We start from the raw sequence: 24233 nt of genomic DNA, 5'->3' as shown, positions 1-24233 counted from the left end.
TTGATTTCTATGTTTTTATAAACTTCACTTTCATTTCCTTAATTGTTGTGGACAAAACATGACTATGGAGGAGTTAGCTGCTACTACACGATTATGTATGGTTGTTTTTTATTTTATATGTATTGTTAAGAGTTTTTTCTTTTGTCATTTCTAAATATACACATTTATAAAAAAATATTTTTAATATTTTGCATAATTATTTTTTTGTTTTGTTTGTTTCTCAATCTCTTATACAGTGTTTATATAGTTAGTGTATATAATATCGATTCATAAAATGTGCTCTGATTTTAATGAACAAAAACATAATTTCAACAATTACGCATTTTGATTTAGAATTGAAAACATTAATGTAATGCTGTATAGAAAAAGACTACTGGTGTTGAGAGGATAATTGAATTCACCGAAGATCCTACATGGTTTAATAAAAAACTTTTTAATTATAAAGAAGAAGAAAAAAACAAGGAAATAAGTAGTAATTTTTTCATTTAATAAAAAATCATATTTTTTATAATTAAAAATATTTCAATTAAAAAAATATATATAATCGTCTAACGACAATGGCAAATGGTAGACCAAAAAATTGTTTGTTTTGTTATCCTTTAAAAAAATATTGTTTAGAGAGAAAAATATAAAGAAATTTTGTACGAAAATAGTATGAACAAAAAAATATTGAAGTATTTTAAATGTATATAAAGTATTGTGTGATTAAAATAAAAAATATATATAATCATTCAAAAAATGAAACAAATTTTGTATATAAAAAATGATATTTCTTAGTATGGAACATTTGAGAAGAGATATGAAACACTTTCGCCGTTGTGTGTTCTTCTAACGGCTTCGGCAAACATCATGGACACATCGATGCACTGCAAAGAAAATAAAAGAAAGGAAAATTTATTAAAAAAATATTTATAATAATTGCAACAAAGAAAACATACCTGTATTTTGGGACAATCTCTCATGTGACCATCTTGAGGAATAGTATTTGTAACAACCACAGCCTCAAAGCAGGCATTGTTTATGCGCGAAATCGCTGGTCCCGAGAAGATACCATGTGTCAGAATAGCATAAACCTGAAATGATGAAAACATTTTAATACACATAAGTTTACAGAAGATATTTGCTGAATTATCTACATCAGTAGATGTTTAAAAAAAATATATAGAGTGAAATTTGTTTACAAATTTTAATTGATTTTTTACGAGGCCTATTCAAAAAGTATCTAGAATTTTGTATGTGATCAAAATTCCCTAAATTTATAAAATTTAGGAAACTTTTTGAGTACGTCGAGTATTTTAAAAATATTCCATAAACCGGTTTCCCAAGAATTATTTATTTAACACAGAGACATACCTTGGTAGCACCTGCTTCTACCAAACGATCGGCAGCATGTACAATTGTACCGCATGTATCGGCCATATCATCGACCAATATAGCAATTTTATCTTTAACATCACCAACAAGCACCATCGAAGCAACTTCATTGGCCTTCTTGCGTTCTTTGTGAATCAAAGCGAATTCAACGTTCAAACGATCAGCAATGGAGGTCACACTGAAATGAAAAAGGGAACGAGAAAAAAGGCATTAGAAAATCATAATTTGTTGTCTTAGTTGTTAACCCTCAATTGGCACACTGAGTGGGGTCTTTCCGTCCTATTTTTTCACTAGATGTCGTTTTTGAGCTATGATAGTGTTGTAAAGCGATGATAAAGGTGTACAAAATTGTGTGCCAATCGGACAAACGTTGGGTCTTTAGTGCACAATCAGACGAATATATATATATATATATATATAAATATATGGGAGCTATATCTAAATCTGAACCGATTTTTACAAAACTTAGCACACATCATTTTAGAATCAGTTCAGTACGCTACGCCAAATTTCGTACAAATAGAAAGACATGTAGGTACTTTGGTACACCATTTACTTGAAATCGGACGTAAATATATATGGGAGCTATATCTAAATCTGAACCGATTTTCACGAAACTTTGTACTCATCATTCGAGACTTAGTTTAGTACGATGTGCCAAATTTGTACAAATTGAATGATATAAGAACTTCGTGCATCATTTACATTAAATTGGAAAATATATATGGGAGCTATATCTAAATCTGAATCGATTTTCACGAAACTTAACACACACCATTCTAGACTTAATTCAGTACGATATGCCAAAATTTCGTACAAATAGAAAGATATGTGGGGACTTTGGTACACCATTTACTTCAAATTGGACGTAAATATATATGGGAGTCAAATAATGCGACCTGTACTTTGTTTACAATTTAACATGGACAGACAGACAGACGAACATGATTCTATGCATATTCTCAAAATGAACTATGAGTCTATCTCGTTTCCTTTTGCAAACATATGCGCAAAGACATAATAACCTGTACCACAGTGTGGTTAAAGGCATATAAACCTAAAAGTGGACGTTACATTGTGAAGCTATTTGACAGATATGTTTTTTTGGACTTACCGTTTAGCACCACCAGCATCGGGTGAGACAATAATTGAGTTTTTCCATTCTGGAATGTTTTCCTTGATCCATTTCAATACAGCTGGTTCAGCGTATAGATTGTCCACAGGGATATCAAAGAAACCCTAGAAATTAAAGAAATTTTAATAAGAATTTTAAAACAATAAAAAACCCAAATATATATATATATATACATATATGTTTGTAAGTTTATATTTATATAAATATTACGGAACGGGAACAAAACAATAACTTCAATAAAAATATTTATTTTTGAAATATTTCACAATTGTTTAAATTTGTCATAATTATAAAAATATTTTTCATAATTTAGAGAAGAAAAATAAAATAAACTACAAATTCCCCGCAGGACTTGGAATACCAAAAAGCAAAAAAAAAACAATGCCAAAGAAACTCAACGACCAACAGCTGCGCGAACTGAAAGAATGGCTGCAATTACACGAAATTGTCTATAAAAATTTACATCGTGACTTTTCGGATGGCCTGCTCGTTGTACAGCTATTAAAGAAATTCTATCCCAAACTCATAGATTTGCATAATTATCCACCTCGCAATAATACCCAATTAAAAGTGAACAATTGGGAAACATTAAACCTCAAAGTTCTAACAAAAATCGGACTACAACAAAATAAAAATTCGATTGAGAAATTTGCCAAAGCCGTACCGGGTGCAATAGAATCATTACTCTACGATATAATGCTATTAGCTCGAGAACAGTTGGAACAACGAAAAAATAACGATCAGCTAATCAATGAACAAGAACGAATATGGGCAGAAAATGATGAAATTATAACAGTTACTGTAAATAAGAGAATTGGTGACGGTCTCATACAGGTGCCACAAAAAATGATTCTCTACTCATTGTATGAGGAAGCTCTCAAACAATCTCATGCCAAGGATAACTATTTATTGGCTGCCCAACAGAAAATTACGCACTTGGAAAATGTTATACAATTGAAAGTGGAGCGAATTGATGAATTGTGTTCGCAATTGGCTAAAGTATCGGTGAGAAATTTACTAAGACAAGTCGATCATTTGGAACAGCAGTTACAAAGTGATCCATTAATAAATGTTAGCCATTCTGGTGGAGACAACAATGGCATATCAGATTCATAAAAATATAACAATTGAAATAAAATTATTTCGATATAATATATTTCGTATATAACTTGTTTTTTTTTTTTATTTTCTCTTCTCAATATCTAGATTCCAAATAGTTTGCCAGAAAATGTATGCGAAAGGTTAAGGGTTTCCTCAATGGCAATTATTCCCGGACCAAAGGAAATTGTTAATATTATGGAATCGCCATAGAAAACTAAAATTATTTTTGTCTTATTAATTTTCAAATTAATTATTTTTAACATTAGATTTACCGCGTTTTTACTGAAGTGATCCAATTAAAGAAAATTAATGTTTCTTCTAAAAAAAATAATTTTAAATCAAGTTAAATAAAATGTTTTTTTTTTTTAAATAGTTATTTAAATATTTTTTATATCTGATTTTTAAACAAATTTGTAATCAAGGCCTATAGGCCTTGTTTGTAATGAATCAAATTGGCACGGTTCATAAATCGAGTATACATTTCATGAGTAAATAAACAATATTAAATAGTTCAGCATTGAACTGAACGACCTCGATAATGGTAGTAAAAAACAAAAAAAAAGTTATTTTTTTTGTAATATTTGATAAACTAGTCTTTGCCGAGTCTTATGGACATTAGAAAATACCACAAGACATTGATTTGAAAAATGTGGTTGAAATTCAAACGCAATAAATCAATTATCAAAGTAATTATTTACTTTTTGCCCGAAATGGAATTTATATTTGACGAAACTATCAATCAAGTTGTATTTATTTACAAAAGTTATATGCCAAGGTGTTTTTACAACAACTAAAATTTGTACAAAAACAACCTTTTGAAGTGAAATGTTAAATACCCAAAATCGGATGAAATTGTTCTATGGAAGATATATCAAAAAGGGGGAGGGAGGCAAATCAAATAACCATGACATATGAAATTTGAAGTAAAATATATCCACCAAACTGTTTAAATGGAAGACTAAAACGGAAGGCCAAAAAAGTAATTTTATAAAAGACTTGTTGACCCACAATGACTTTGCAAATTTATTATAAATATAAATGTTCGTTACAACCCTATGTTCTTCAGTTCGACGATCCCAAAATCTTATTGATGAACCTTAAGATATATTAAATTGAGATATATTAAATTGTGAATATTTCACCTATATAGTGTATATTCATCACCGGAATAAAATTTTACCATGTCCGTACGTACGTCTGTTGAAGAATAGAATCACTTTCTATATCGAATTATGCATGTCCGTTCGTCTGTTGGTGTTAAATTGTAAACAAAGTGCAAGTGGCATTTATAATCCGATTTGGATAAAATTAGGTACAGCTGATTTATTTGGCCCAAGGACGAACCCTGAATTGAACTGAAATAATATGTGCTACGATTTGTGAAAATCGGGTAAGATTTAGATATGTCTTCCATATATATTTTTCTGCGATTTCCAACAAATTTAGCATAGCGAACTAAATTGAGTCTAGAATGACGTGTTTTAAGTTTGTTAAAAATATATTTAGATATAGTTCCCATATATATTTTCTTGCGATTTAATGTAAATGGTGCACAAAAGCCCCAAAAATTCTTTCGATTCGCACGGAATTTGGCATAGCGTACTAATCATTCTAAACTTAGTTCAGTCTAGAATGATTTGTTCTAAGCTTCGTGAAAATCGGTTCAGATTTAGATATAGCTCCCATATATATTTTTGTCCGATTTTTAGAAAGTGATGCACCAAACTCCTAATATTTGACAGGAAAATTTACACAGTGTATCAATTTGGCAATATACTAATAATCTGAGGGTATTTGGTATTGAAAATGGGATACATCGATCAATTTTTTTTTTTTTTTTTAGCCTGCATGTAAATTGTAATAATTTGTATTTTGAGGAGTTTTGGACACGTTTTTATACCGAATTGGTTGTAATTTCGCATTTTAAACTCTGATTGGGTAGCAAATTGTTTTACCAAAAATTATTAATAGTGGTCCACTTTTTTGGATAACCTCGTATAACAGAACCTCCCAAATTCGGGTAATTTGGACAGGTATTTCTACCGAATTGACCGTAAATTGGTAATTTTGGGTTTCATTGGGTAGCAAATCATTCCACTAAATATTATCAATAGGCGTCCACTTTTTAAAATAGCCCTCATTTAACACATCCTCCCAACTTTCGATATTTTGGGGAGTTTATGCAGGGTTTTCAACCGAATTCGGTAGGAAATCGTTCTACAAAAAAATCAACTCCATAATTTCAGTATTTTGAGAACCTTTTTCAACTGAATTTGCTTGGGTAAATTTGAAGATGTTTTTAATTGTATAAATCACCATTAGAGTTGCTAATTGAATTTGGCTTGGTCTCAACATCTATTATTTGAATAATAAATACTGAAACTATGTACATATACTTATGTATCCCATAGACCCTGGCTTTAATACCTTAAAATTAAAAAAAAAAAAATTAAACGAACACAAAATGTATTTTTTTTACTTACCTGAATTTGTGATGCATGCAAGTCCATGGTTATAATGTGATCTGCTCCGGCCACTGATAGCATATTTGCGACCAATTTCGCCGAAATGGGGGCACGACTCTGTAGAAAAAATTAAAATGCAAAATTGAAAAGGTTAATAACTCCAAAACTAATAAAAATCATATTCAATATAAAAAAATTAAATTAAATGGCATCTTTTAAAATATGATATGACAAAGGACAATATTTTTGTTGTGAATATAAACCAATTTTCGGAAACGATGACGAGATGATGATGTGGAATTATTGATAATGGGCCCCAGTGAGATAAATGGAGGATAAATTGACATTGAACGACGACGATGTACAATGTTAGGTAACAAATACGCCCATTTTGTTGATTATGGAATTTATTTATGTAAACACAAAAATATTTTTAATTTTTTTTTCTTTTGAAAAAATAAAAACAAATACATAAAGAAAAGAAATTATAAATTAATAAAAAAATTAAAAATATTTCTTTTTTGGTGAACAACTTTATTACGTGGTGCTTAAAAATTCGGCTTACAAAATCTGTGATAAATGTGCAGAACATTGAACGGGGTGGGGGTCAAGAAAAAGGGGGATTTGATTCTATATGGTGTAAGAAAAAATTTGTAAAATCACATTGTATATAGGATACATACATACATTTTCAAAGTGCATTTATAGAGAGTGAAGACATAGATAAGAAAAAATTGCATGCAAAAACAATTTGTCATTGTTGGATAACTCAAATTGGGAGTGATAAAAATTGGATACATTCTTAAATCATTTAAAAAATCTTGCTAAGAAGAAGAAGAACTAAAAAAAGAAGACTCAGTCAGTTGTAATTGATAACAAAAAAGGCATATGCAAAATAAAGCCCTAGGGATATCGATTTTGTTGTCATTCTGGGCAGAGAACTAAGCAAAAAATAATTTTTCCCTCTCAGCTATAGTTTAGCGAGATTCTCCTTAAAACTACTCACAGTATATTGTGTAGGTGAAAATTCCTATAGAAAAAAAGATATAGTTAAAGAAAAGAAAAAAAACAAAGAGGTGAAACACAAACTGCAGATAGTTTTTTTTTTTTTTTGAAGAAACAAATCGGGAATATGTTGGGAAACAAATCGGAAATATGTTGGGAAACAAATCGGGAATATGTTGGGATTGAACAAAAGTGCGCGAATGACATGGGGATGCTGTGTATATTTATATTTTGAAATTTGAATATTGAGAAAGTTAATAAAGTGTTATAAATTTCTTTTAAGATGTCGAAAAATCGAAAATCGGGAATATGTTGGGTTTGGAGAAAAGTTCACGAACAAGAGGGGGATGCTGTGTATATTGATTTTTTTCAAATTTTGATATTGAGAAAGTGATATATGATTTTGAAACGTATAAAAAATTAATGCAATCTAAATAAATATTTACTATTAAAAAAAAAAAAATATTTTATAATCAATAACAAATTTCATTTTTTTTTAATAATTATCGTGAAATTCTAAATATGATAGCTGGGCGTTTAGGAAATTTACGTTTGAAGCTTAAAAATGAGGGCTAATATTCCACCATTTCAAGAGATTTGAATTTATTCGGATTAGGATTTCTCGAATCCCTTGCATTGTAGGTATTAGAAAAATTATTTAATTTAGTTTAAATATTAAAATTGTTTTTCTTCCTGGTGATATGTATATTTCACTCGCTGCCCTTGACCTTACATACATGTAAATAACTAATACTGATAATTATTATAATGAAATATAATTATAAAACAAAATTCAATAACAATAAATGAAATTGATTGTACAAACAAGAGACAATATACATATAAATATATAGGACAACAAATTGACAAACATAAACACAAATTTATTATTAAAACTAAATAATAATTCAGAAATGTGTGTGTGAGAGAGTTTTTCTTTATCAGTTAAAATTTTGAATATAAATGAGAGATTAAAAAAATAATATAATACCATAATTCTTAAATATATAAAACAACAACAATATACATATATTTGTTCACCAAAAAATATTGATTACAAATCTTATATAAAAATGTGAATACAAATTGTTGTAATTGTAATAAAATTGCAATGAAGCTGCTGAACTTAAGAAAATCGAAATAATATAAATTCAAATATCGTCGTATTATTTTGAAAAGATAATTTTGAAGCTAATTGTTGTGATTTCATGTATGGATGGACTATTTTTTTTTTTTTTTTTTTTATTCAACTAAAACTTTATAATACCAATGGTGTCGAATTTTAAGCAAATTTTGTACAAAGATTTTTTTATCAATTTTCTTTATTATTATTTTAGGTGCATTTCATTGCAAAAAAATATTCTATATTTATTAAAATACATACAAATTATTATTAAAAACGAAATACTCAACATGCAATGTTACTTTAAAGTGGCGACACAAAACATAAAACTTTAGATAAACCAAGATTTTAAAATTAGAATAAAACAGGATTCTGAAATATGTAATCATAAAGTTGAAAAATATATTGACATAATAAATAAAATATGTTTGTTTAAACAAAAATAGTAAAATGAAAAAAATTGTTTAAACAAAATCGTTAAAAATTTTTGTTAAAACTAAAATATTAAAACTTTTATTATTATTTTTTTTTATTAATAAATTTGTATTGTAATATATTTTTTAAAAAAACATATTTTTTGTCATACAAAAAATGTTAAAATATTTTTTCTTTTAGAAAATTTAAAATTTTTTATTTTTGGACATTTTGTTAACATAAAATTAAATTTACTAATAAAAAACAGAATTTTTTTTTTTTTCAAAAAATTACAAAAATCTAATTATTGAAAATTGTATTAACATATACCAATTATAAAAATTAAATTATTTATTTTTTTAAACTTTATTAATAAATTTGTATTTAAAATAATAATAAATAAATAAATAAATTTTAATAAAAAATATTTTTTTAAATATTAAAATATTTGATCATTTTTGAAAATTTTAAAAATCTAATTCTTGATAATATTGTTAACATAAAAATTTTATTCACTAATAAAAAAACACAATTTATTTGTGAAAAACATTTCAGAATCCCTTTTTCCATTATTTTAAATTGTACAAAATATGCTTAAAAATTAGAAAAAGAAACAAATCTTATGTTTTAATATTTATATTATTCTGTTATTTCAAAAAAACAATCTTTGTTGCTATTACAAATATTATGAATTAATGTGAATACTTTGTTTTATTTGTTTTTTCACCCATCGTTAAACATAAAAAATGAAAAAGAAAACAAACAAATTATAAATTATAATCTGAAACTAGAACGAAGTAAATACCCTAAATTTCCAATCGTAGTTCTTACAACGGAGCTTAACGTCGCCATCATCAGAGCCGGCCAGCTAAAGAAAATCAAATAATTTAATAATAATTAAACAAATGAGAGAGTATAGTTTTTTTACACTTTTAATACACAACTTCAACTTCAAAATTATCCCCCAGTTAAGAAAAAAAACATATTTTTTTTTTCTTTGACGATTTCAATTTTTGTCCATAAGATGGTAGATTTCCAAAGAAAGAACACAGAAAATCAAAAAAATTACAACAATCAAATAGTAAATAAATAAAATCACATCAAAATGTAAAACATCAACAAAATGCAAAACAATAAAGCTTTGATTTTTCTGTTTTGTTTTTAGTATAGATTTCGTTTTCAAAAAAATAATAATAGCAATACAATTTCAAAATAAAAAAAAAATAAAAACAACCATTTCCACTCTTCACTATTCAATTTGCCTGTTTGGTTTAACCTTTTTTCGTTTCTTTGAGTTTTTGGTTTTTGTATATTTTCTCTTTTTATTTATTTTTTGTTTTAAATTAAAAAAGTGTGCCAAATTGTCTTTTGTTTTTAACATACCTTGTCTTTTTTATCTTGGCGGGCATATGGGAAACAAGGAATCACAGCTGTTACACGGGATGCTGAAGCAATCTTACAAGCGTTGATCATGATCAGCAATTCCATCAAGTTGTCATTAATTTCACCGGAACCAGATTGTACAATGTACACATCTTCACCGCGCACAGATTCACCAATTTCAACACTGTAATGTAGAAAAAAAAGATATTAATTAGAAAAAAATTTAAAAAATAGGAATCGATTTCAAAATGTGTCACAGTGACCCCCATATAAACATATATATTTATAATTGCTTAATGTGAGCTGAATTTATCTTGATTTACCACTCATTAAATAGAAATAATTTCAAATACAACCCTGTTTTTGCACCAAACAATAATAGCTGACCCTTAAAGTATGCTTTAAAATTTGCACAGCATAACGAATTGGATATAGATTTTGTTGGAATCCATTCAAATTAGGACATAACTCCTCCATATATTGATCCGTCCGATCTGCTATTAAAAACTAGGTCCTTTTTCATTTATAAAAAATTCTATAAATAATTATAAAAACAATAAAAATAATTATTTGTATGATTGATATAAATAGAAAAGTTAATCAAAAAAAACTATGAACAATTAATTTTGGACACGTGGTGGTGTCAACCACCCCTCTTTTCAACCTAACCTAGCCTAATTTGTTTAATATTGTAAACAAATATATATGTATGTATTATCTGCTTGTAGGCAGGAAACTACAAAATTATTAAAATTACAAACTTTTGACAAGCATGCAATCATGAAATGACAATAAATGTCATGCAAAAACATTTAAAGGTCTTGGGCCATGACTTTTTCCCTTGTTTCTTTTTTTTTGGTAAAGACAAAATGGAAGGAAACAGTTGTCACGAAACATCAAAATTAATTATAGACGGATGTCGGTTTATGATAAAAAATACATATTTCCTAATTGTATTTAAAGGGTGAAACATATACGAGGATTCAGACCTATTAATATTAAAATGGTTTAAAATTGGCAGTCAATCAATGTTTGCATAATTTTGATGATGCTCTCCAGTTGGTCAAAAATTCATAAAAACATTTGCAGCTGTTGTTTTAAATAAAATTAATATTCATTATATTTTTTAACTTTTCAGGAGCCGTCATATTTTTTGTGCATCTATTTTGGATTTTACTGTATTTTGAAGCATACTTTTAGGAGAAATGATTAAATTGTTGGTGCAAAAACAGAGTTGTATTTGAAATTACGCTTTCAAATCGCGTTTAGACTGTGCTTTCTAAATCGACTCGTTTTGTTTTGGGACAAAAGCATTTGGAGCAAATCGAGCGCCTTTAGTCTAAGCCTTCTAAATTAACTTCATTTCTAAATCCAGATATCAAATCCTAACTGTTTAGACAAGTATTAAAATTATAAAAGTTGTGCCAATTTTTTAATCTATATTATCATAATTTATTAAACGGCATATACAATTATAAAAGTTGTGCCAATTTTTTAATCTATATTTTCATAATTTATTAGTCCCAATTTAGATTAGGCGAGTTTACTAGCGGCAAGTCTTTGTTTGGAGGCGAGAGGGGCAAGGGGAATAGAAATTGAAAAAAAATAATTCGTTTGTGTCAGTAATTTGAAATAGCAATCCAGAACATTGTCACAAAATATCAAAAAAAAAAATATTTTTGAAACCTTGTATATACGCATGAAGTAAGTTCAAAAGAAAACGATAAGAATTGCCGCAATTAAACTCGCCTAATCTAAATCAGGACGGCATATACATTAGAACTTTTTACCGGGTTAACCAAAGGAATTGACAATTGAAACCCACTGTGTTAACGAAATCCGGTAACTATTATGAATTACTTTCAGAAATACATAACATTTGTTGTTTTAATTTATAGTAATATTTATTATAAATTAAAAAAAACATCTCAATTGTTAATCAGCTGTTTTATTTTTTAGTAGGCAACTATATTTTAAATGTAACGTATTTTGTAGCATACTTTAAGGATAAGTCATTGGTTTTTGTGCAAAATCAGGGTTGTATTTGAAATTATTTTGATTTGAGGCTACTATGCCATCTAAATCGACTTGATTTGTAAATCGAGGTGCGAAATCCTAGCTATTTAGACTAGTATTAAAATTAAATAAAGTGGATTTGTCTGCTGTTATATGCTTTATTATAGCTATATTTAATATAAATTGCTATATTTATTATATTTTGAATATTGACTAATTTTAAATTATACTTTAGGGAGGCACCTTTATTTATTTTTTTATGCATTTGAAATTATCTCGATTTAGTCCAGGATTTCAAGCTAATCGAGATAAGTGGATTTTATAACGATAAAAGTTGTGGTCTAAACGCGAGCTCGATTTAGCAATTCAATTCAAACGAGTCTATAGGATTTCATTTCAAATCAAGATATTGAATGATAATGTACATCAAAATAAAATCTATAGTCTAAACACTCCCTTAGGATATAAGGTATAAAATTAACATTGGATTTAATTTTGCATATCGTTTCTTTTTGGAATTGTGAAAAAATTAATAGCTTTTTGTTATTTTCTTTAAGAAAATGTTAAAACTAAAGGCTGACAACAATATTTTAAATATTGTTTATCTTTTTAGGAAAAAAATCTTCTTTTTAGGAAGATTTTTGTTTTTTTGGTTTTTCCTCTGTAACATTGACGTCAAATAGGAGGGGTAGAAATAAAAAAACCGATCAACAAAAAATATTAAAATATAAATATGGCATAACATAATGTTGCTGCTATTGTTCCTCATGTTGTTGTTGTTGCAGATATATTTTTCTGTGACGATATTGGACAAGTCCCATAAGCCAGCTAAAAGAACAATTTAATTGTCCCTGACAGCGACAACAAAATAAAATACCACCCTGCTTTTGCTTAGTGATATCCATAAGTTATTCGTTTTCATTGTTCCATTCATCCATGGTGTGGTTTTTTAAGTTTTGGCTATTTTAGTTTTGGTTCTCTTGCGTAGATAGGCTGCCTGTTAATTGTTGTTGGTACATACGTATAAAATATGTTACACACAATGGGGTAAAAAAAAAAAATATATATATATATATATCAACATTTCATATTGAGTTTTTTAAATATATTTTAAAACAATCATGTATGATCATGTCAGGAAAAAGGATCGATTTGCTCCATCTTCAGATTTATTGTAGGTTTACATTAACAATAATTCAGAGCACTAATAGTACGTTTACATTGATTTATTAAATCCAGTAGATCTAAATTGTCTATTCCATTACATAAATGTCAAATAAATCCTCATTGAAGAGGTTAACCCGGAAAAAAGTTCTAAGGTAAATCCTGTTTTAAGACGCGTTTATACCATGTAAAAACGACTCGATTTGTGTTTTTGTCAGCTGTTATTTGTTTACGCATACATAAACATTTCACTGCTTTCACAATTTCTGTGGCAATTTTTCAATTAATAATTTTATAATTTTTAGTACGTTTACATTTAACAGGATTTCGTTAACTTAGTGGGTTTCAGAAATACATAAAAAAATTCTTTGTATTTTGTATCAAAAATGCAAAAAAAAAGTTTTCATCAGCTGACACATTTTTGTAAAATAGTTATTTTGAATATTAACTAATTTTAAAGCATACTTTAAGGAGAAACGCTATATTTGGAGCATAAAACAGAGTTGTATTTGAAATTATCTCGATTTAGCATAGGATTCCGAGTATTTTGAGCTCGATTTAACAGTTAGATCGCAAAATTGTTCTTAATATTGTCCCTTTAGTGTGACAATCGCTTGGGACATAAAACCGTTAATTAGATGAAATGCATAAATTATTAAATTTTTAAATGCTGTTATTAGCCTTAAGGATTATTTAAATTTTTAGTTCATTTTAGTTCCACTGTGCCAAATACTATTATTCTCAAGAAAGTGAAAGTTTCTACCCCACCGCCTGCTATCTCGTTTGTTTGATCATTTTCAATTTCGTACACAAAAAAGTCTTTGTCATTTGTTGCTGCTTCCGCATAACATGCTACATACATAGGATGGATGCTGCCTGTCCCCCATTGCTGATGACTTTTTCTCACATCTTTTGAGATCTTGTCTTTTCGATCCCTAGAACATTTCAAGATAACATTTGTGGCACATTTCGTTGGTTTCTAAGGTGGCTGATAGTGGCATCTCGTACGTCCAAATTGATGTATGAGATACCAGCAATAAAACAACATGGTCAATAGCTATATCTTTTATTTTCGCTCGTCGCTCAAAGCCCCCCTACACCATTCTAATTTATTTCAAGCGAGACAAGATGATTATCATGCCAAAGATAAAAAAATGTTTAACGTCGAAAAAAAAAAACAAAATTTGGCTTTGTGCCTAGATTTTTTTGGGAAGGGAAAATATATCTTCACACGTACATATATCCGAGATGTTTGTTGGTTTTCTAAAACAACAACAAAATAATTTTAAAATTAAATAAAAAACTGAAGAAACAACAATAAAAATACACCCTGTATGTACGTACATACTAAAATAATTGTTTACACAGTAATGTCGGATTAAGTAGCGCATGTGATGATGGTTTTGAAAAATTTTGTTAAAAATGATATTCAATGCGTCCCTGAAGGAAACATGGGGACGATGGTGGTCATGTCAATACTTTTGTCTACAAGTATGTGGATATTGTCAACACTTTTCCAACGATGTTGTCAACATTCTGTCAATTATATTAAGAAGAATAAGCTTTACTTTAATTAGAAGAAGCTTTTTCATATTTACAATGTGCTTCTTCTTCTCTTTCATCCCTATGTCACTATCGACTTTCGAATGACACGTTCATATAAAATGTCTATAGGAAAATACCTTAAGTTTCAATAGGGTTTCACTATTGACATTTCCTACAGGGGTATTTTTAAAATGGAATATCAAATTACAGAAAGTGGGGCTAAACTCTTCAAAACGCCGAAAATTTGTAGGGACATTTTTATGGGCGATATATCACAAAATGGACCTATTTTAATAATTTTATAAGGGTCCACACCTTATATTCTGTATTTTTCAACCGAATTAGCTGTAATTTGATATTTTTGTGTTCTCATTGGTTAGAAAATCTTCTTACCAAATATTATAAGGATACCTCCCGAATTTCGATATTTTGGTTAGTTTGGGGACATTTACCACCAAAAATGGTTGTAATTTAATACTTGGGGTTCTGATTGGGTAGAATATCTTCCTACCAAAATTGATAAACATTGGTGGTAGTTTCGGGTCAGTCCCCATATAAGGGTCACCTCTTATGTTCTGAATAACCAATAAGGGTGCCTCCAAAATACTTGTAATTTTATATTTGAGATTCTCATTGGGTGGAATACCTTCCAAACATAATTGATCAGCATTGATCGAAGTTTCGGGTCAGCTCCCATTCAAGGGTCACATCTAATATTCAGAATTTTAGGCACAGGGTTCAATCGAATTTGCTGTAATTTGATATTTTGAATTCTCATTGGTTAGCAAATTGTCCTACCAAATATTATCAATATTGGTCCGCTTTCTATGTTTTCCCCATATAAGGGTACTTCCCGAATTTCGGAATTTTGATTAGTTTGGGGACATAACAACAATGATTGTAATTTAATATTTGCGATTTTCATGTGGTAGAATATCTTCCTTCCAAAAATTATCGACAATAGTCGAAGTTTCGGGTTATCCGCCATCGGGATTTTAGACACAAATTTCAATTGGTTGTAATTGGCTGTAATTCGATATTTTGGTTTCTAATTGGTTAGCAAATCTTCATACCAAATATTATCAATATTGGCCCACTTTTTAGAGTAGCCCCCATATAAGGATACCTCCAAATTTCGATATTTTGGTTAGTTTGGGGTCATATTCTTCGAAAAATAGTTGTAATTTAATATTTGGGATTATCATTGGGTAGAATATCTTCCAAACAAAAATAATCATCATTTCGGGATAGCACTCATAAAAAGGGTCGATCCATAATATTTGGGTTAACGAAATCCGATATAATGTAAACGTACTTTTATTGACTTGAAAATTTTTTTTGGCATAGCCCCGCCATATAACGCGATGCCATCAATATTTCGTATTCGGAGGATTTCGATATGTCCAAGGTCCTAGCCCAATTTTTTCAACCTTAGAGCCCTTTCCAACCATGACACAGCACCCACATAAATGTCTCTATCAATTTCAGTTATTTCGAATGTGCTTTATATGGACCGGCCGGATTGAATATATGGCTATTTTGTTTGTTTATTTCCGTCTGCTATTTTAAGCATTCACAACTATAAATCTGCATCTAAATCTAATATTGCATGGTTAGCAATCGCTCAATTTAGCATCACAAATCATCGACAGATTCCCAGCTGTTTTGATTCTGTCATCTAATTAAGAAAAAAACAAATAATACAATATATATTTTTTCGGTCGATCCCAACACTACCCTTCCGATCGTAGTGGGCCTCCTCGCAAAAGGTAGAAACAACGTACATCCCATAATGTCTGAAGAACTGTCAATTGATTCCCTTTGTATCTAATATTAGGATTTCCTATTTTGTATAAGTTATATTTTCAAATAAACAAAATCAACATCGACAATATTGCATTTTCTAATACAAATTTATATTTAATTAAAATTTACATATTTTTAATTTTATCAACAATAAAAAAGATTTTACAATAATGCCAATAAAATTTCAAATCAACTTGTTAATTAAAAAAATGATTAATGTTAATTTTATGGCCGTTGTAATTCACCAAAGACATATTGTATTTTCGATTTTGTAGTTACGCTATTTTGGCACCTGATTGCCAAATGTGATTTTAATCTACTAACAATAATTATTTCAAACAAATGTCGGATACATTTTTTTAAATATTTATTATACGCTCAAAGAAAAAAATTGGAGTAATTAAGTCAAGTGTTTGCGTGTTTGTTTAATTGATTAAGTGATTAAAACCCCTCGTTTTATCTTGACATGATTAAGAAAATCTATAGGCGTAATATATAAAATAAATTCCAAAAAAAAAAAAAAAAAAACACAAAATCATGTTTATCATAATGTCTGAGTAGTTGTCATTAATGACAGTTTATCAGTAGTATCAGTCGATTTAGACGACACATATTTTATCGACCAATTCTGGGGCGCCGCAGAGTTTTTGTTTTGTTTTCGCAAATTTTGCTGATCATCTCCAAACTTTAATCAAGTTTGATAAAAATAGTATGTGCATTGGAATTTTTCAACATTTTGAATATTTGTGTGATATGAAATCGGATACTTCATAAGGCTCGAACCCGATTCAATGCGTTGCAAACTAAAATATCCACCTTCTCACTCCTATAGTGTTTGTTGAACGCCCGTATTATCCAAATACGCAAGGACCTTATTTATTTATTGAAAATAATTTCATTTTTGATGATTTTATAAATCAAAAGTCTTTTAAATTTTAGTATCGTATTATAGTAATATCAGCAATTATAACAAATAAATACTTAAAATTTTTATTACCTATATATAAAGATTTATAGGGTCATTTCGTCTTTTAAATTTATTTTAACTTTTTAACTAAAAAATAAAATTCTATTATAAATATTCTTAAAATGTTTTCTTGAGCAGTATTCTCTTTTGAAAGAAATTTTCTTTCTATATTCTCATCGATTCTGATACAAAAAAACATTAACAAGTCGTTGTTTTTGTCACGTTTTGGTATTCCATTTTATTCTGCGACGATCAAGCATCCTCAATTTGGGGCGTGTGTACCTGACGACGTAAGGAGGGTAGCGAAAATAATACGCAAACAGTTAACAAATTATTAATGTGGGTGATAAGAACAAAAAAAAACGAAAATGTGCTACCAACAATATCGGAAACATCTGATAATGACAACACGCAAATATGTGTCACTTGGCACATGAAGACGAAAGAACAAGCACAGCTGATTTATGAATACACACGCAACTCAATGTTTTTTTCTCCCTCCGTTCAAAAATCTATTTTTTTTTTTTTGGTTTTAGCTATTTTTTTTTTTTTTTTTTGTGGACAGAAGACTTTCGTTGACGATCAATCATGTGATATTTTCGAATTGGAAATCTATCGCCAAACATGTTGAAATTTGTCTTTTTCCTGATTTTTTTCAATTTTGGCAAAGGTTTAATATATGAGAACTAAAAGTTTAAACGCGTGGTAATGAAAACATTACTGACAAATTAAAAAGGCCAATTATGAATAAGAGTTGTTTTCCCGTATAAAACTAGCGAAAGTCAGCTGTTTTTTCTCAAGTTTAATGTCGTTGTTTATATTTTCCAAATAAATTCCAATGGAATGAAATGGAAGTCAATTCACAATAATGGATTATGACAGCAAACTTGACAAACAGCTGGTCTCCCTGGATGGCCTTATTAATAGACCTTTGTTCTATCGATTGTTTCTGGCCCCGAAAACAGCTGATACTACATGACAAACCTTCACTAAGTAACAGTAACAACAGACAAGTCTGCTGTGTTGAACGCATAGGAACAAGGCCCATTAATAAGGTCAACTAGAAAGCGAAATTGAGCAGATTTTCTTTCTCAATTAATGGCAAAAATTCCGACTTTATTTACGTTTTGATGATATGCAGGAAATTCAAAATGATGGGCAGCAAAGTTGAGAAGTAGCTGTTAAGGGTGGAACACATACGAGGATTCAGGCCTGGCCTGTTAAGTTTTCTTTGTAGGAAATGTCAAAATATAAAGGAATATCAGAGTTAAACTTGATTATGAACGCCACCCTCATTTCTTTTACAATAAAAGAAGCCAACTTAATATCATGCCACTTCTTGAGAATCGGCTGATAACTAGCCTATTTATAAGGTCGAACAGCAGGGCAATTCTGTAACTTTTTTTGGCGTTACCGACAAAGAATTAAAATTCAGATTTTGATGCTATCGACAATGGTCGGTAATTCTGTCGTTAAACAATTACAGAATAGCTCTACAGATGATTCAATCACAACGACCTAGTTCAATTGCTGTTACCTGTTAAATGGATTTTGGAGTTAACGAACATACCTAATATTCGATAACATTGATATTCGAACATGCCAAGAGCACGATGAACACAAATCAAGTGGACAACAACATTTATATTTCGACTAAAACTTGCTTCCTTAAAAAAAAAAATCACACAGAGCAACAAATATTGCTGAAAATTATATCACACAACAATAACAACAAAGAACAGCTGTGCGAATAAACCAATCGAAGCACAGAGAATGTAATTAGAATGTCTTAATAACGATAACAACAAACACTAATGGTCGGGCGAAACAGAAACTAAACAAAATGAAGATTGCAAAAATAAAAAAAATCTTCAAAACATTTTGGAAAAAATCCAAGGCCTAAAAAACAAATATTACGTCTGATGTGTGTTCAGCATTCAATGGCGTAAAGCGACATGCCTTGCGCCCAATCAGACAGTTATTCTTGTATTCGCATGTTTTGTTTTCTTGGTTCTTACCGGTAAAATGTTGATATCGATAGCACGATTGTTACGATAATAAAACACACGCACAAATCAACAGCAGACCGGTGTTGATTTTGTTTTTATAAAACAGAGAGTAAGAGAGAAAGAAAGAGAGGGAGATCGTGAAGCCTATGTCTTTCTCCATAAATTTAAAGGTTAATTAAATTACACAATGGGTAGGCGTCAGTAAAATCGTATGGGGTATTAAAAAACAATTTACCTTAAAATAAATCAATAGTCCTATCAAATTTGTTAGGGCTTCAATTTTTTGTTGGCATTGCAAAATAATGTAGATATTCGTAATTGTCATTTAGAGAGATGGTGTCGTCATTGTCAGACAGACCATAAGAAAATAAATGAATGAAAAAACATGTCAAGATAATTTTAATTATTTAGTTAATTTCTGATATATAGAAAGAAACACCAGCCACTATCTCAATTGACAAACATACAAATAATAATAATGTGGGTTAAGATACGAGGTGATAAAACATAATGAAAAGAAAAAATAAAAAAACAAAACAAATATTCATATCACATTATAGTTAGTTTGTATCCATTCCCCGTGTTAATTATAATATTAAATATTTATACAGGTTATTGGCTTCTTTTTTACGGCTAAAAATCGAGAAAGAGAAAACATGTTTATATTCTGTCAAAATTCACGTGTTGTTGTCAATGTGTATGCCGGAGTTTTTGAGAACAACAAATACTTATTCTAATCGGTGCCATTGTTAGCTAGATAAGTCCGATAATAACCGAATTAAAAATGTCCATTTACATTGCCGATTATAAAACAAGAAAATATAGGAAATTATACTGACTGACTGAAATGAGTCTGTAAGTGCACCAATAGTCGGCACGTTAAGAATTTTCGCTTTTTAAACGTTTCCCCATTCCAAGTGCATCTTTTCCACGATATTGTATTTAGGTTCATCTGTTTCGAAATTTTGTTAATTATTTTTTTTTTTTAATTTCGAATTCATATCATTTGAGAGTTTTATGATGGCAACCCTTTTTAATTTGGAAATCGTCTATCAATTTTAAATAATATGAAAAATAAATTCCAAATTTTATGTACGTCGATTATAAGTTTTAGAGGCAGGGAACTTCAAAATATTTATAAATATAAATGATTTAGCAATTTTGCCATTGAACACATGATATGCGTAACTTTCGCAGGAAGATATTTTCCTTTAAATTTTAAAAGCTGAATACTGTCAAAGGCAAATTTATGAAAAGCTTGGAAATATATGACTGCATGAGACTACCTTGAATAATTATGCCATGGAATGAAAATAGTAATTTTATTCATTTTTTCATGGCATAGAAATTGTGTTTTGGAATATTGTTTGAAAATGACAAAAATTGTCTATATTTACAGTTAATGAAAAATTCAAGACAGTCTCACGACAATTAAGAAGAATTTAAATGTATTGGTAAAATGGGTCTCTATCTTTGCTATAAAAAAGTCGTTTGTAAACACCAGGTTAATGAAGAAACATTTTTGAAAAAGTTATTTACTTAATGTGAAAACTGATTCTTGACATACTGTATGTACTATTTGTTTTTATTCCCAGAGTTTTCGACATTTATTTACTGCATGAATCCACTCTTTCTAGATTTACAGCAGATTTATGAATATCTTTTAATTTTTTTATATTAATTTTATTTATTAATTTTACTATCTTTTAATTTAGCAAACGCTAATGCTAACTTCACTAACTTCTCGTTTCACTCATTTTAAAGCAATTTATTAATATTTATATTTTTGTATAATATGGCATCTCTGTTCTGTTGATTTGACACTTGTGACATTCTTCCATCACCCATACAGATTGCATTAAACATCTGACACATAAATTACCGTTGCAATAGCAACAACTTGTCTTGTCATGCAGGCACTCTCAAGAATATTTTACTCCTCCTATATGCGGTTGCTATACATTTACTCTTTTTTCTTTCACTTTATTTGTGTCTCTTTATTTATATTCATTCATACTTTTATTTATTTTTTTTCTTACAAATGAATACCAATATAGTACGGAGGTATATTTTTGTCTGAGCTTTTTAAATAATAACAATAACAAATATGAGAGAGTGAGAGAGAGAGACAAACAGCAACGCTCTTCTCATTTGCTCTGTGTCTGGTGCTTGTCTACTAATGACAAAATAATGCGCGCGCAAATGTAAGAGTTGTTTTTGTCATGAGCCAGCAGCAGCAAGCAAAGAAGGAGAAGAGAAAGAATTGTTTGGTGTTATTGTTGTGTTCGGAATACAAACACACTGAAACAAAAACTATAGGGAAAAATTACTACTGCGTTGAATTTTGCAAAATAAGAAAAAAATGAAAAATTTATATATTTTATAACCTCTAAATTGTGTGTGCGTGTTTTGGGGATTTTCTCCCCTTGCCACCTAATGAAATGCTTCAAAATACATATAGACAAACCTATATTTTTATTGTTTGCTGTACATTGTCAAGGAATCCATAACAACAAGCCATTAACGCTTAGTTAGTTGGTTATTCACAAAAATATCAACCACATGATTTTGTGTTAATGTATTTTTATTATTGTTTTTTTTTTGTTATCTGGAGAGGGACCGGGGGAACAGACCAACCAATTTTTAACACAATTTCTTTAAATAACAATAAAATGTGCCTATCAATGTAGTATGATACCCCAACTTTGCACCTTGAATTTATTCCCCCTCCTATAGCGGTGGTTTCAGTTTATTTTATTTTTTTTCGTTGGGCCTTTGGAGAGGCAGCATTGAAAGAAAAATTTAGTCGATATGCTAATTGAATTAATAGTAGTAAATATACAATGGCAACAACAACAATAAGCAGAAAAACACTGATTGTCAGTCTGAGTGGGTCGGTTCGGCCCTCCTGCCGCTGCTGCTGCTGACGGTTGTTGGCTATTGAATCATATGTTTTCTACAGCTGTATGTATATAGAGCAGGGATAGCCAACAATACATATGCAAACTGCTATGATTGTGTTGAACACACGCATAGTTTGGTTGGGAGAGTAATTTTCGCTCTCTCGGCACAGATCGTATATGTTAAAGCATTGTATATAATGTTGAGTTCGAACACAGAACTGTGACACACATATAGGGTACACACATAGGGTATACTATGTAGGTAGTGGGGAGTAATACATCAATATCGAGAATCTACTTTGCTTTGGTTGTCAGAAAGAACAAAAAAAGAAAATCGAAACATTGTCATGAAATATAGGTACAGTCATTGGACTGGACTGGTGGTGGCACCAGCTATCTACTTATGAATGAAATCAATATCTTGTTCACAACTTCACTTCGACAACCACCTTCAGTCATGCAAGAACCGAGAAGACTCCTTGCCTCCTCTTCCATGCCTCCATGCCAGTAATACCTACTAAAAACCAATAACAACTTGTCTATTAACCAAGTTTCGTAGTGGTGGCAAGGGCAACAGACATCCTTGAAGTTCTTATCGTTGTCAATGTTGACGGTTTCGCCTGCATGTGTAGGAATAACAAACCACTTTGCTGGCTGGGTTTTAGTAAACCAGATTTAGAGTTCCATGTTTTGAAACTGAATTTCCGTTAGGCACACAAAACAACCTCCTAATGGCATAAATTATACCCACATTCAGTATTACGACATGTGGAGGCAGGCGACGGCATGTGCTTTCCAAGTGCACTGCGTATATATCCAGGAGACCACAAAAAAATCACAACAACAACACCACTCACACACACATTTAAATATAGATAAAAATTTTTAAACAAAATAAAATTCACGTGTTTCTTTTGTTTCACTTTGTCTCTGCTTGTTCTTCTTCTTCATGTTCATTCTTTGTGACATCACAAGTTAAAATGTTTTTTTTTATTTCGTTTCAAATTAATTACAATAGATTTTTTTTATTCGTCACAAATTGAAGAATACTTTGTTTTTGTTGTTTGTTCTGTTCTGTTCTTTTTTGTGCACATTTTCTTCACATTCACCTTTTATTTATTTTTTAATTATTTTTTTATAACCCCTTTTTTCTCTTTGTTTTATTTTATTTATTTATTTTTTTTTTTATTTTATTTTATTTTGAATTCTACTCACCATGTTTCCAAGTTGCTGAATTTCTTGGTGACCACTTTGCCCAAATCGATACCCAAACGGTCGACAATCCTTTGGGCCAGATCTGGATGCGATGTACCCGAAAACACTTTAATGTTTGGCATTCTGGAGTGTAATGAATTTAATGTGCTGGCTTGTTTCTCCAAATTGTCGCGTATCAAACTTTTTGCGCGTATCGGATTAGCAGATCGAACTGGCATCACACAATCTACGAGTACAAGTTTTTATTACAAAAAATATTAAAGGCGAAACAGAAAAGAAACACTCACACACACAGAGAAACACACACAACAAGAGAGAGAGATAGAGACAGATAGAAACAGAGAGAGAGTGCGAGAAAAGCATTCAGCATTATTAAAAAACAAACAACAAATTGTTCTCTTCTTTTTCAAATACATTTTCTATACTCTTTTAGCATACAAAGCCGACCGACACACACACACAAGAACTAAGAATTCCCTTAAAAAACCTACATCTTAAAGAGACTCATATTACAAGAGGCGTTGTCGTGCTCATTGTTTAACAGGTAGTTTTTTTTATGAAATTAGAAAAAAAAGGTTAGCTCATTAGCCGCTTCTAGGATTATTGTT

The 24233-nt window shown here is 29.7% G+C and overlaps 2 protein-coding genes across 3 annotated transcripts; one reads left to right on the top strand and one right to left on the bottom strand.

Moving 5' to 3' along the window:
• Positions 1-757: 757 nt before the first annotated feature.
• LOC133324485 (ribose-phosphate pyrophosphokinase 2) lies at positions 758-23874 on the bottom strand. 2 transcript variants are annotated; one of them, XM_061533318.1, is made up of 8 exons: positions 23626-23874; positions 10001-10184; positions 9423-9485; positions 6094-6192; positions 2489-2613; positions 1354-1552; positions 939-1073; positions 758-866 (listed from the first exon to the last, which is right to left on the bottom strand). In XM_061533318.1, exons 1-8 carry the CDS (start codon positions 23841-23843, stop codon positions 774-776), a joined length of 1116 nt encoding a protein of 371 aa, XP_061389302.1. In that variant the 5' UTR covers positions 23844-23874; the 3' UTR covers positions 758-773. The 2 variants fall into 2 exon arrangements, with proteins under 2 accessions (XP_061389302.1, XP_061389303.1); XM_061533319.1 differs by lacking the exon at positions 9423-9485.
• On the top strand, positions 2891-3625 carry LOC133324487 (sperm flagellar protein 1). Its single transcript, XM_061533320.1, has one exon. The coding sequence runs from the start codon at positions 2891-2893 to the stop codon at positions 3623-3625; it is 735 nt and encodes a 244-aa protein (XP_061389304.1).
• Positions 23875-24233: the final 359 nt, after the last annotated feature.

This window comes from Musca vetustissima, unplaced genomic scaffold, assembly GCF_032173495.1.
Source record: "Musca vetustissima isolate MV318-11 ecotype Yass unplaced genomic scaffold, APGP_CSIRO_Mvet_v1 utg3405, whole genome shotgun sequence".
Lineage (NCBI taxonomy): Eukaryota > Metazoa > Arthropoda > Insecta > Diptera > Muscidae > Musca > Musca vetustissima.
Note: the sequence above shows the minus strand (reverse complement) of the source record. Positions and strands in the feature narration are given on the sequence as shown.